The following is a 15,426-nucleotide window of genomic DNA, read 5'->3' on the forward strand; positions in this document are numbered from 1 at the left end:
TTCGACATGGTATAAAATTACGTATGTAGGTCAACTGATGACTTATGAAGGAATCTGACCATCAATTATAAAACATGCCTGCTGCATTTTAGCATAGGCAGGTGTTGCTTGCTCTCATCATAAAAACCGAATTCTGCACTGACAGCATCATTAAAGTGAGACACCAACACTATAAAGGTTTGTCTGATTGGGGACAGAACATGTGCTGCTGCAGTTAAATATTAACAACAGCCACACGCACTGCAGCCGTCTCCTGACTGGACTGAATCCAGATCCCTCAGCCTCTCTACTTGGCTTCCAGTGACATTCAGCCCGACTCCGAGGGTGAGGCGAAGCTTGTTCTCATTATCTATCAAACTGACATCTAAGCAGGGGCTCATTTGCATGGATAAACATTTAACTGGGCTGATTTTTTGTGCTATTTGTCACAATGGATTTGACTGCAGTGCTTGTTATGATTTTGGGGTTTAAGTTTCATTTTTATTGGCTCTCAGTCCCATAGTGAAAACGGATACTTCAGCTTCTTGGAGCTAAGTTTTTCTCTCTTATTTTTCTTTTATTTTTGTTAAGTTCTGTCACATTTCCCCTCATTTTTCCATCTTCCCTCAATGTGGATTTACCTAATTTTGATATGATTTGTCTCCATTTTGTATCCCGTCCTCAAACCATGATGCCACAGACACAAAGAGCAAAAACACCCACACAGCTTTGCTCACACTGAGCGGCACTGTAGGCAGGAGTCTAGACACACACTTCACTTCATGCCCACACCACTGAACAAATGTGGTATTTTTGCCCCCGTTTGTAAAGCCCTCCTCCTGTAGGAGTCGACTGCAACAACTTTGTTTTTGATCTTTATGTCACAATTTGATCCAGGAAAACTTTAAAAGGTAACTTAAAGGTATCTAAAACAAAATCTAAATGCGCACTGATGCTCCAATTGATAATCTAAAACTGTGGGTTGCCCGCATCAATTGCTTAATTTAAAAAATGTGGTAAAATTTAAACATTTTAGTGGGTCATAGGTATGGTAACTTTGGGATTCATGATTCATGATTCTTATATGTTAAATCACACTGTCACATCACTGTTTTTCTTGCCCAACTAGCTCAGATTTATCCCTATTCAAACATAAGGAATGCAAGTAGGGTGAGACAGAGCTGGGGGAATTAAAGTCGTGCAAGTGATGACCAACAAATAAATATGCTATCATCTTACATCATGTGGAAAAATCATTAACTAACAAGAATTTTATTATGCACACCAGATGTAGCAGCTTTGATCTTTCCAACAATATTCAAGGACCCATAAAAACTTTCAGTGACAAATGTTTAGGTCCCAGCCTGGTATGTTGTGACGCACCAGCCGTGACGGCCAAATGTACACTGATTGCAGAGCGGTGTCAAACCTGTCATTTGTGTGCTGCTGCGTCTTTACATAAACACGAGCAGGAAACAAGTATCCAACTCAAATGATACAGCCTCTCTATCTCACTATAAATATTCACACACACACACACACACACACACACACACACACACACACACACACACACACACAGAAAAATGTAAACAAATGAACACACGTAGCCTGTTGCACACCACTCACCCATGTACCACAGCAACACAGCCACAGAAACACAGGCATGTATGTTCACACACTCTGTGGTGTTTACACATACACACACAACCTCACACAGTCGGCACACACCCAACTACCTCACATATGCTAACTCTAAAATAACACTTTATGAGCCAAAATGATATGTTTTTGTTAAGCCTTTCTCTTAAACTTGAATTTTCAGTCTGAGTGTTAAAGCCTGTTTTGACTTATAGTGTGAAAAGGAGAAGCAAGAAAGAAACAGTGAAAGAAAATAAAAGAAAAGTAGAACAGAAAAAAGTAGTAGGAATGTAAAGCATTCATTGAAGAAAAGTCAGGGTGTTTTTTGCATATTCTTAAAAAACTCTTACAAAAATTATCTAATCACAAACCACCAAAACCTCTGTCAAATAAAATGACAAACTGGAGAGACGGCGACCTGATTAACCTAAATTCAAACAAGATCCTGTTTGTTATGAGTGCATGCGATCATTAAAAATAAAACAAAGCTTAAACTATGCTTGGTTGCTCCACACACTTGATATCTGTCCATCGACAAAATATGAGATGCCGCACCTCGCCTGGCATTTATAAATGAACAAGAGTTAATAAAGAGATCGATAAATAATGAAGCAGAGCGATCACACTGTGGTAACCTCGTCCACGCTGCCAGCTCTTGCAGGACTGCTGTCGTTTGGTTTCAAGTGTCTCCTGCTTTGTTGGACTTCATTGTGATGCTGTTTTTTGTTTTTCCTTCCATATGGGGACACTTGAACTCTTTTATTAATTCAGTATTTATATTTAATTCATTGCCTTTTGGCTCCTGTATTATGTGAAACATGTTGTTGAAGCAGGCAGGAGGAGATGAAGATGGATGGATGAAAACTTAAGAGTAAGCAAGAGAGTGATTTGAAAAGTAAAACTTACTGCGTATCTGTCTCTTGATTTCCTTGGTCGGATCCAACCAGCACTAGAGTGAGAGAGCGAGAGGCAGTGAGACACAGAGCCGGAGGAAAGTTTACTTTTATCATGAAACAATGTCACAAGACACGGCAACTGTGTCTGGAGTCTCTATATGTGTACATTCCTGAATTATTTGTACATCCTGTGTGTGTGTGTGTGTGTGTGTGTGTGTGTGTGTGTGCATGCGCATACCTTCTGTTCATGGTTGTCGATGTATGTGAGCCCGAAGTAGTCTTTCTCCATTAGATTCAGGTGCTCACACACCTTAAAGAACAGGTATTGGCCCTTAGCGCGTTTCTGCAGAAAAATAGAATCAAAAACAAAAATTAAAGTTTACTGTATATTTTTATGGGAAAACAATATTTATGGAACAGTTTACCCCCAAATAAAAAAAAGTATATTTTCCTCTTTAGGCTAATTCATACTCCCTTTACAGACGAAAATTGTATTCCTTTATGTTGGAATAGATAGAGGGTGAGGATGGACGAGGTTGTAATGATGAGTAATATGTTGCACTGCATCCACTTTTTGCAATGTCTGTAGTGATTTCTAATGTTTATTGCATGATGTTGTTGTTTGGTTAAGTGTTGTTTGTGTTTTGTAATTCTGTGTATCCATGTAAAACAGTTGAAGTCCTTGGAGACAAGTCAAATTTCTAAATTATTTCTGATAATAAAGTGAAATCAAATGTATCTTTTAACGGAGGAAGCGATGTAGACGGCAGTGGTCTATGAGGCCATTAAATACGTCGCGTTATGTGGATGGAGAATTCTTGTCACAATATTATTGATTCGCTCCGTTCCGCCATTTTTTATATGTCCCTGTCGTCTCCTGCAATCGTATCTTACTTTAACTACGCTAAACTGTGACCACGATCTCCGGTAGTGCTGCTCTGTTTTGACTGTATCTGTAAGCTTTCAGAAAACGTGCACAAATACAGACAAAACGATGGCACTGTACGGACAGAAGGCTGTCCGTCTCTGTGTCTAACAATGAGCATAAAACGAGCCCTTAGTAGTGCTGTTAATAAATCTAGATTGTTTTGGTGTGAGTTGCAGAGTGTTGGAGATGTCGGTTGTTGACACAAAACAATCTAGACTGATAAATATAACATACATGTATTCTGATTTTGGGGTGAACTGTTCCTTTAAAGCTACTATATAATGTTTCCAGTTATCAAGTTTCAAATGTCATTCTATAACTTGAAGAAAAAAACTTATTTTGCATGGTCTAGTGAGGTTTTTATGAGGTCTCTGTTCAATTCTCTCTATCAATGCATCTCTGTTTCCACTGTTTCATTACATCTGTCCCATTATTCTCATCCTCTCTTTCTCCATCTGTCTCTGAGCAACGCATTCCTTCATAGGCCTGATGGGGGCCTTAGCAATAAAATCCTCCACACTCAACTATGACAATGACATTTAGCACACATCCATCCATGCATGCACGAGCGTGTACGCACGCAAACACACAACGGCGCCCTTTAGACAGACGGAAGGTCAGACACAGAGCGGGTGGAAAAAATATGAGAAAGAATGAAATAATTAACGTTCATTTTTTTTCAGTTAGTCAGCGCAGTTTCAGTCTAACACTGTGCAGACACACACACACACACACACACACACACACACAGAGTGGCATTACGCAGACAGAGTTACAGACAGGGCAGAGAGCGTGGTGAAAGTGGAAGGAAAGAGGATGAAAGAGTGCATTTTTCTTCTGGTCCTGGGACAGTTGAAAACATCTGCGGTATTTTCCTATACTTGGTCAAAGATATGCGCCACATTCACGCACTCACAACGTAGATGCATTCTGAACGCCCAGAAAATGTGAGAATGTGACCTTTCAGGGTTTCTGTGTCTGTGCCAACGTGCCTCCAAGCAAGGCACTACCGAACAACACCATCACAAATCAGAGGATGTCTGTCACACATAAGCCTCTTTCACACATAGTTCACGGTAAATAACTGGGATAACTTTCGGGCACCACTAGTGACTTTCGGTATTCAGACATGAAACATTCAGGAGCATTTCCGTGCATTTTCAGACACCCCGTGGCAATGCTGGAGTAGATGGGGCAAGTGACAGAGCAGCAGTAAGGCAACGCTTGGATGCAAACTGACATAAAACACTTTTTTTTAAAAAAGTGATTGTTTTTGTACTTTTAGTATAAATAAGGTGCCAAAGTGCATAAAACTGCATCAAAATAGAGTCAGTGGAGGATCCCCCGCACCCCTTTAAAATGGTCCTAACGCACCTAACTGGTGTGTTCTAAAATTCTATAAACTAAATGTCCTAGAACCCTAGAAAAGTCCTAAAATCTTAGAAACATGTATTGGACTGGCCCCTGGCCTCCTGTCATTTAGCAAAAGTGGCCCCCAAGCAAAGCAAGTTGAGTATCACTGGCATAAATGCTAAACCATAAACAAGTCACAGATTAATATGTGACAGCGTGCTCTTGTGATTGGTTCGCTCACTCCACAGTAAAGCGTCTTTTGTCAGACAGAAGAATCCCCTTGCGTACTTGTAACCTGCAATGTTACTGCTTTCATTCACAACACAACTGTACCGTCATTTTCCCTGAAATTAGCTGTATGGGTTTCCATGAATATCGATCTCTGCTCTTGTTCACACATGATCCCAATGTAGGTAATGTTCAAGCATTTCATGAATAGACTACATGCATGAAAGTAGCTTTAGACACTTGAGATGTGAGTGTTTTTTCCAAATAAGCATGTTCACCATTTCAGAACATTTTGCCATGTTAACTGTTGATCACTGACTTTATACATAAATGGCTGTTAGACACTTTCCCATTTTACAGCTTGTGGCCCAAGCAACAGAAATCACTGTAAAAGCTAAATGACCGTAAAGAACTATTTCACTGCTGGAAATATGGTCTCTTCGTAAAACTAGGCTGTCTACGCATTTGAAAGAGAGAAAACTTAGGTAGAAAACCTAACGGAAAAATAAACGCTCTTGCTGGTGGGTGACGTGATGCGAACTCATCGGTTTGACACAATGACAGCTGGCTCGTAACAAACAATCTCATATTACAAAAGTACAAGAGGGGAGATCTAGGCACTTGTTAGATAGAGAAAAGTTGAAAATACTTCATTTACAAATGTTGCCCAAATTGTTATGATACAAAGCTGTTTGAAAATTGGTTCGGTATCCCTTGAATATCCAACATCACCAAGTACAAAACTGCTCAAATTGCAGATCCAGATCAATGAAGTCATATAAATATAACCACAAACAAGAATGAAACCACATAATGGTTATATAAGAGCTACACAGATAGAGTGCTTGTCTGTATCTTGTTTTTCTGGGCTCTTCTGTATGAATCAAACCCGGTGCAGCTGCGCCTAATGTATGCAAACCCTACTTGACTCATGTCTGAAACCTAATGAATTCTATGAAACGCTACGCTACTTAAACCGTGTGACACTCAAATCCTGCTGAAACCAATACTAATGAAATTCTTAGAAACAGCATTAAGACCATGTGACACTAAGACTCCCCTTTGAAACCCGACTGTTAAAGAGGGGCGGAAAATTTTTGCGTGAGATTTCATTCAAGGCCTTACGACTCATTAAATATGCATTAAGTTATCACACTGGAATACATTTGATGCCATGGGTTAATAAATAGGACAGCTGGATGATAGAAGAGTAGACATGAAGAGTTAGAGTTGAAACTAGTGTGTGTGTGTGTGTGTGTGTGTGTGTGTGTGTGTGGTATTGTGTGTATTGGAGGCCTGCTGGGCAAAACAGAAAATTTAATCTCTGGAATGCATTGTGCATCTCTCCCTCTCGCAACCTAACTATGCCAGTGTGTGGAGGGTGGGATAGATGGATATGTGTCTATGTATGTGTGTGTGTGTGTGTGTGTGTGTGTGTGTGTGTGTGTGTGTGTGTGTGTGTGAGTGTGTGTACTCCAGGACAATAGCAGTTAGTCGCAGTATCAGCGTTTTCTGTTGCGAGACAAAGCAGCTACTGTTCAAACCACTGTGGACACTCACAGGCACGCTGCTGGGCGTTGCCATACTGTAGATTAGGGATGAGGGTTCGCTGTGGTCAAGTTAAAATCCACCAAACTAAATGTGAAGATATAGACATGGCGAAATGCTCACTTTTCCGTTGAGGGGCATTTAAACCGGGCGCATAACTGTAAACAGCTCCAGCGGACCTGGTCGGTGGCTATTCTGGGCTGCTTCCCACTGAATGTGAGGGAGTGTGGGAATGTGAGGAGGGGTATAGCTAAAAAAGCACATGCTGCTTGGGAAACACAAGTGTGTGACCACAACTATGGTAATAATGTGAAAAACACACGTTAAAAGACTTTGATTAATAGACAATAATGGAGAAACATTTCTGATCAAATTATTCATTCTTTTCTCGCACTTAATTATTAAAATAAAACACTTCTGGGTTTCTCATTTACTTTTTTAGGGTACCTCAGAAATCACAGACTCGCATTCAGAGAGATAGTTTTAATAACTACTTACAGGGTTGGGCCTGTGTAAAAAATGTCTAACCGGTTTGATATTAAGCCAAACACCTGACTGGACCAATATACTAAATTTTACCACTAGGTGCCGCACTTGACTTTGCAGATGCTCTAAGTGAAACATGGATGTAATAAAGAGAACTTGATACAGCATTGAAGGACACACACCAGCCAACACCTTGACAGTTTTCAGTGTTAGGTGAGAGAGACGCTGTGCGCCACTGCGTGTTAGGTGAGAGAGCCCAGTGTTCCTGCGACTGCTTGACTGCTTTGTGACACTTTATAGTTTGTAAAGTTAAAAGAAAAAAACGCAGACAGTTATGCAATACAATAATCTGTGGCCGGTGTTCTAGATTAGTCTGTTAAATTTCGTTGCACGTCTGAAATGATGTGTGTCCTCACTATAGAAGATACTGAAATCCTCCTGCTCTGTGCTGCAGGACAGAGCTCCAGAGCTGCGGGGGCCTTTCACGTGTTTGTGTTCTGGTGCTGCTCATACCGAAACAAAAGTGGCTTGACTCAGTCAATTATCCCGTCAATAACCATTGAGTAAAATGGTCTTTCCTATCACCATATGCGTGACAGGCGCAGCAACAGTATCACTAACAACCAAATAAAGAATAAAAAAAAAAAGCAATATCCAAATGCCTGAATTGATAACCGAATACCAAGCCCCATATTTGGGTGCAGCCCTAATAAATAGATACATCAGAGGCTTTGACACCAGCAAGTGAGTGTGTGTGTGTGTGTGTGTGTGTGTGTATAAGGGGGTCTTGGGCACGTGCTTGTCAGGGAGTAACAGATGCAGAAAACTAATCTGGTGGGACCCCCATAATCTGCCAAGTTTCTGTGTGTGTGTGTGTGTGTGTGTGTTCTGGTCACCAGACAAGCCCCTGTAGTGTGCTCTGCTGTGCTCTGCATTTATCCCCTAAACCACGCCCCAAACAATGTGAGCGGGTGCTTCTGCCATAACTGCACTTTGGGTATGAGCTTGGGAATATTTAACTTTCTGACTCACACACACAACGACACACACCAGATCTGATCCTATTAACGATTACATCATTGACACACTGGCACTCACGTGTGGCCTGCTCGATTAGTAATTAGGGGTGTAATGGTGCACAAAAGTCCCAGTTCAGTGTGAGTTTGGTTCAGCGGAAGAAGGATAGGTTTCTTTGTCTTATTTTGGACAGACAGTGGTGCAAGCGTCAAAGAAACAAAATCCTCTTGCTGCAGTTTGAGGTAACATTTTTTCCGCTAGCGAATTTGGTAAAATATTTTAATTATAGAATTAGGATGATTTCAAATACTTATGTATTTGACTGCATGAACACGTTCCCAAAAGGCAACAGGTCAAAACAGGCCATAAAAGAATCTCTTATGATATGAAATTGAAACTGCAAACTACATCAGAGACACAACAATTAACTGATCAGTTGTCAGCGGTTAAATTAATTGTCTCTTTGATGATAGAGTAATTGGTTTGGGTAATATATTAGTAAAAAGGGGCAAATTCCAGCTCCTAAAATGTGAATATTTCGTGTTTTCATTACTCCTCTATGACAGCAAATCGAATATCTTTGCGTTGTGGACAAAACAAAAGAAAAACAAAGAAATTTGAGAGTGTCATCGTTCAACATTCAAGGGAACACTGATCGAACATTTTTCACCTTTTTGTGAAATTTTAACGCTAAAACAACTACAAAAATAAACAGGCACACTGTCAATGAAAATATTTTTTAGTTGCAGAACTAAAATACATAGAATAATAGACAATAAATGTTGTATATTAAGAGAAGAGTGTTTTATTGGGTTCCACCGTGGCTATATTTAAACATTTAAAGCACCCAAACATTTATCATCACGGCAATCGGTACATCTGGGTGATGGAGTCAAATGAACGTTAGCCTGTTAGATGTATGTCCATCTACATCGTCTACATCGGTGGACCAACACTCACACACCATCCTAATCTTATACACAACTCTGTTTTTGCTGCTTTTGCAGCTGACTGGGAACCCACAGGAGGCTCTTTCAGCTTTGACGTTTTATTTGAGCTCACTATGGCGTGACTGACACACACACCTATCCACTTGTGCTAACCAGTGGTGGAAAGTAACAAATAACATTTACTCAAGTGCTGTCCTTGAGAATGAATTTGAAGTTTTTGAGCATTTTCTTGTCATGTTACTTGAGACTTTTGTCTGCTGATATTACCACAGAATTTGGTATTTACCCTCCACATCTTCTCTTCTGCTCCACACCCACATTTATGTGCTACATTGTGTGTGTGTGTGTGTGTGTGTGTGTGTGTGTGTGTGTGTGTGTGTGTGTGTGTGTGTGTGTGTGTGTGTGTGCCTCTCTCCAAGTTTATTGGAGTCTTACCTCGACCTCGCAGGAAAAGTCAGTCCCGTCCAGGAGATTCACGTGGCACACCACCAGCTTCATCTTGTTCTTCCTCACCAGACGAAGAGGAGACTGGAAAATAGAGGTCTGGCCTCCTCCTCCTCCCTCTTCTTCACCTTCCACCTCTCCTTCCTGCTCCTTCTTCTGCTCCTCTGCTCCCTCTCCCTCCGTTGTCACCGTCCCCTCGTCAGGACTTTTCTCAGCACTCTCTTCCACCTTCTCCTCCTTGGCAGGCTGATGGAGTTTGTGAGGTGCAAGAAAAAAAAGGAGAAATATAACGCCAAACTAGTTACATACAGGGATCCCTGTTTTGTCCGTCATGTAAAAACGTATAATGTTGCTAAAAAAGTCAAAATTTGTTCAGCAGTGAAGGAATTCTCCTAAAATCTGACTGCCCAAAGTCATAAAAGAGGGAAGACTGTGTTCTCTCTGTTGTTTGGTAATTCCCCCTCTCATCTGAATTTGCTTTTAGAATCTGCGGGCGTTTCTTTTGGCCTGATTGCTGAAATGTTGATGTCACTGGGTGGGCCTGGGTGGCCTAATGTGATCACTGGATGGAACGGTTAATGTGTGCGTGTGTATGAGGCAGACAGGCTCTGTGTGTCTCGCTCTCTCTGCTGAGCAGCACTTTAAAACAGTCTGCATGCTCTGCTGCTGCAGTCTGAGCATTGTGAAAGATGCAATCCGACTATCTAACAATGTCTCATCCCTGGGTTTCTTGTTTGATGCAAAGAGCGATGACGTCTGTGTGTGCACAACAATACGCAGCCAACCGACAAAGGAGGAAATTTGTTTAGGCAAAATCTTTTTTACCAGCTTACTGTTAGAGGACAAGTTTGATGGTGGACACGTTTCCTTGTGCATTTATGTTGTTAAGTCAGAGAAAACAGCCCAGTCTTCCGAGAAGCAGTGCAGTGATGAAAACTAGTGCAAGATGCTTTCACTGGCAGTGGTGCTCCTCTTCTCATGCAAATGATTAAGAAATAGTTCCACGTTTTGGAAAATTCTCTAATTTGCTTTTCTTGCTGAGCGTTAGATGAGAACATTACATTTATGTCTGCTCAAGCAGCAGAAACTCTAGGAGGTGATGCTGATCTGTAACCACTCAGGGTATGTTAACACCGTCAGATTTACATCATTTACATTTATTAGTGTGTCAACATTACAGAAAGGATCCCTACTGAGATAGGCTTTTTTTGTTAAGGATTAAGTGCGAGAAATATTGTTTACTTAATAATATTTCTCTATCCCTATCAGCGTCAGGTTATGGAGAGACTCTGTGCGCTTCATGGTTCCACCATTAGGTGAGGAAGAGCCCTGAATCCCGACCACCGACAGTTCAACGTAAGGTGAGAGGGAGACACGTGTGCGAGCCTGTTCTCTGACTGCCTGACAGTGGTTGCAGTTATAACCCAGAGAGTTATGCAATACAATAACCTGTGTCCTGCATCCGAAATTTTAAGTGTCCTCATAGTGGACGATACTGAAATTAATCTGCTCTGTGCTGCAGGACAGAGCTTCACTCAGGGTGAGCTGCTGTTTATGTTCCAGTGCTGCTCACACCGACACAGAAATGGCTCGACTTTGTCAATAAACCCGTCAATAACTGTTGGGTTAAATGATCATTCCTGTGTGTGTGTGTGTGTTTGATGAGCCAACAGAAGAATCATGATAAACAGAGAAAGAGGTGTTGGATTTTGTGACCTTTCTATGCACTTTTTGTGACATAACATGGCTTGTGATCTTTTTTATCATCATGGACAAACTATTATACACCTACAAACTCTTTATAATAACCTGACAACACCCTGAGAAACAGAAGCAGGTCATACAAATCTAAAATGTGTTTTTAACACAAACATTGAAATTACATTTGTCCTCTGCAACAAAAAAAACCCTAAAATGAATACAAACCAAATTAACAAACCTTTGAATAGCTGATATTTGGGTCCAGCCCTAGATAAATTTCAAAAATTGTTGTTCCCATTAGTGACTTTGACACAAAAACACAAGAGAATAGTGTCCTCATCAAGAATATATTATATTTGGCTATATTTGGCCACTAACTGTATATCTGTCCATTTTGGTTAGCAGCCACAATGAAATAAAGTTTCTATTTAGTTTCATGCTTGCACACTTTATTTTACACCCTGTTTTTGTCTGTCTCTAGCTGCCATTTAGCAACTGATATAAAGGTTTATTTGTGTAATGAGAGAATGAATAGACACACATCACGCTTTACACTAAAAGGACATAATCTGTGAATTTGCACGCAGATTAATGGAAGACTCTCCATCTATATTTCAGCATGTGCACTGATGGGGAGAAATAACACTGCGTATGACCACTACCTCAGTGTCTGCGCTGTTGGTGGAATGAGATTCTGCTTCTTGTTCCTTCACTTGCTCCGACTTTACTGCCTCCTTCTCTTCCACTTCCTCTGCGTGACCGTTCACTTCTGGGGCAGGCCCGTCCTCTTCCTGTGTCGCCTTGCTTACAGCTTCCTCTGTGGGTGGGACCTCCTTGGTAGGGGAGGTCTTCATGGGTCAGGGAGAAGAGAAAAAAATAATAAAAATCCAGTAAAAATATTAATCAGCCATGACAATACAACACGCCGATAATAAGAATTTTACCTGGCTCTGAGACTTTTGCTTCTTAAGCCATGTTGGCAGGTATCGAGCGATTCCCTTTCCCTCTTTCCCCTCTTTCTCCTTCTCTTTGTCCTTCTCCTCTCCTTCAGCGTTGGTTACTTCCTTGGTCTCTTCTGCGGCCTTCTCTGACTGGTCCGGCTGAGTGGCGGACTCCTCAGCTTTCTCCTTCACCTCTGTCTCAGAGCCCGCTTCTGTCGTCATGGTGACACGTCAACCTGCAGATCAAGGAGAGAGAGGGTTTTGATTTTAAGTATTGCATATTCCCATGTGTATTTTTATCAAAAATACAACACATAGATTTCATTTTGGGTTAATTTTAATTTTATCAGTTTATCAGCTGAAAACCGGTATTGGCTGATATCTGCCTTGTTGACTGTAATCTGCCTATCTGCTAATATGATGACGTTTACATTCACATGGCTGATGTTTTTCTGTTTTTTATGTCAATTATGTGCAGGCTAAAAAGCATGGTTTAAGACCAACTAACTAAGACGTAGTCCCGATGTCCCAGGTACAATAGAAAACATGTTTAGGATGTCTTCAAGATGAAATGATGCAGTAAACTTATTATTGACACGTCAGAAGACACGCCCTGTTGCTTTGCTGATAATGTTAAAATTGTGAGCAACAAATGCATTGAATTGAATTGAAACCAGCAGACAGCTGATTAACGTAAGCTTTCAGCAGCCAGTGGCAACAGCTAACTCCTAAACGAGGTTGCATTAAGTGATATTATGATGCGTTCAAGCTCTCTTTAGTAAAAATCTTTGTTTCCATGGCACAAAATTGAGAATAAATAATGACAAAAACAAACTAAACAACTGCAACAACAACTAAAACATCAGTATCAGCTGTGGAAAAAGCTGTCATTTTAAAAATGGGTATCAGAATTTCACAGTTGGAGCATCTCTAGTTTATTCATTGGATATGGAGGGATATGCAAAAAAATATACTAAAAAGAGAAATGAAATAGCTTCTGTTGCATTCATACATTTAATAAGGATATCATCTTGTTTTGGCTGCTGGTATATCTCAGAGAGCTGGAGAAAAATCACACTGCGTGACTGAATTTGGCACAAACATAAATCTTTCATGGCACACAACTTGAATTTTACTCTGCAGTATCTTTTATAAATGAGCCACATAGATTTTTTTCCTTTACAATGGGAGTAAGACAGAATGGTGGGCAAAGACAATATCTCTGGAAAGTAATTAGATCCTTTAAATCATGTCATGTAGCTAATAAAACACAAATATAAATTATATTAGGGTTATATAAGTTATCTGGTTCTGGACCTTTAAATGTCTCACAGCTGTTAGCACTGTGAGCTCATGGCTGTTTGAAACATTAGCTCTTGAATTGGAGTCGTCCAAGGCTCTTTCACAAAAGCACACAAAAACACAAGAGTTTAGGATGTCATTATGTCACACAACGAGTTTCATCTGGGTTTACAGCTGGTTATAAGCAGCCACACACACACATAGTGAAAAAGGGGGAAATTACTCAATTCCTAATATCTGACTCATTGGTTTTACGCCGCAGCTGTGGTGAACACACACACTCTTCAACCCAAATATCTTTGGCAGCGCTGTCCACACACACCCTATTACAGCAACAGACATCGTTATTCAGCATGACACTAATTTGCTTATAACACTCGATGTCCGTGACATTGGTATTAAGGGGAGGCTGAGGTCAGAGTGTGCAAACCTGCCCACAAAGGGTGTCTACCTACGTGCACAGTCTGTTTTGGTTTCTACACAAGCAGCTTCAGGCTGAGCGTTAAGCATGATTCACACAATATTTAGTCATCCACTGTCCTTTCGATTGTTTTGAAGCTTCCTCAGTCTTTTTTCTTCACATTATGTCTCTCTGGCCCCTCCCCCTCAAATTCTATTATTCATCACGTCGTCTGAATTTTACTCTCTGACCATCTTACCAGTTCTCTGACGTTCTCTTTTCTGCCCTGCCACCTTTAATAAGACAGGACACACACACACACACACTAACACACACACATCCACAGTGCAGCAGTGGCGTGTAGGGAGGGGGGTGGGAGTAAAAATAGAACAGGTCTCCTTACGCATGATCGGCTAATGAGGCAGGGAGGGGAGGAGGGGAGATGGATAGAGAGAGGTGTGTTTTTAGGTTTGTGCAAAATGTCAGATGCAATATAATGCTGTGTGTGCAGGTGCAGATAAGGAGACAGACGACAAACATAACTGGCCAGGGAATCCTAGTGATATAACACAACAAACAGCACTCACCCCCAAAGCCCCTGGGTCCCTTTTTAAGCTGTAAACCTTAAAGTCAGGTCACGAATTTCATTTTAAGCCAGCGTGGCTGCAGGATGGAAATGTCCGTCAGTCAGATGATCATTCAGTCCGTCACTTTGGTCCAGACAACACTTTCTCAACAACGATTGGATTGATAACCATTAAATTCGCTGCAGTCATTTATGATCCCCAGAGGCTGAATCCTAAAGACTATAGTGATCCTTTGGCTTTCCACCTAGCTCCACCAGTATGGTGTAAGACAGCTGTCAAAAAGATGTATCCATAATTAATCATTCTTATTTGTAATTTTAACTATTTCTATGTCAAGAATGGAGTATGAGTGTAAAATCTGTGAGTGCAAAGTCTAATGAATACAACTCACGTTGTGAGCACGAATCCAAGTTTACGGGTACGAATCGAAAAGTGCTGAAATGACATCACTGAGGTCACAGTCATGTCGCAGGGGGAGTAATCAATCCGCAATTCCTCCAACTGCGCATGCCCCAGAGGCAAACATGGAGGGCAACAGCCCCCAAGTAGTAGCGGCTCCAGAGAAACATCACAGGCAATGTCAATCATAACGTGCATTGCACAGCCATTATTTCTTTCATAAAATCGAACCATTATGTATAATATACATTTCTTGGAGTCACAAACTTATTGCTTTAACTTGCCGGACTCTGTGGGAAATTACCTGATCTGTACATATATATAAACTGCTCAATCTAAGGTAACAACTAAAAGATTCTAAGTGTGAGTTGATTATAAACTAATGAAAACACAGTTAGGATTGTTATATACTACTTTTAGCAATAGATCCCCGTTAATCCAACCTTTAAGTAACCCGGTTTGTGTCATCTACCCACCACTAGTAAACCAACTATGAAAAAACTCTTTTGATTCACTGTTTTTCTATTTCGGGCACTTCATATATTCATGGTTCAAAGAGGATGAGTCTAAATGACTCTGCTGATTTTAATCCACGTTGAACCACCTTGGCACTGATCAGAGTGTAG

The 15,426-nt window shown here is 40.8% G+C and overlaps 1 protein-coding gene across 4 annotated transcripts in view; it reads right to left on the minus strand.

The window, feature by feature from the left end:
• The window catches only part of epb41l2 (erythrocyte membrane protein band 4.1 like 2), a 71,168-nt gene that overhangs the window by 38,684 nt on the left and 17,058 nt on the right, over nucleotides 1-15,426 (minus strand). For all 4 annotated transcript variants that reach the window (XM_042503169.1, XM_042503170.1, XM_042503167.1 and 1 more), the window contains exons 2-6: nucleotides 12,116-12,348; nucleotides 11,834-12,019; nucleotides 9,462-9,716; nucleotides 2,755-2,859; nucleotides 2,527-2,569 (exon numbers count right to left, since the gene is read on the minus strand). In XM_042503169.1, coding sequence (XP_042359103.1) covers nucleotides 2,527-2,569; nucleotides 2,755-2,859; nucleotides 9,462-9,716; nucleotides 11,834-12,019; nucleotides 12,116-12,334 — 808 coding nt within the window. In that variant the 5' untranslated portion in view covers nucleotides 12,335-12,348. The remainder of the gene's footprint in view (nucleotides 1-2,526; nucleotides 2,570-2,754; nucleotides 2,860-9,461; nucleotides 9,717-11,833; nucleotides 12,020-12,115; nucleotides 12,349-15,426) is intronic.

The sequence above is a fragment of the Plectropomus leopardus genome, chromosome 16, assembly GCF_008729295.1.
Source record: "Plectropomus leopardus isolate mb chromosome 16, YSFRI_Pleo_2.0, whole genome shotgun sequence".
In the NCBI taxonomy this organism is placed as follows: domain Eukaryota; kingdom Metazoa; phylum Chordata; class Actinopteri; order Perciformes; family Serranidae; genus Plectropomus; species Plectropomus leopardus.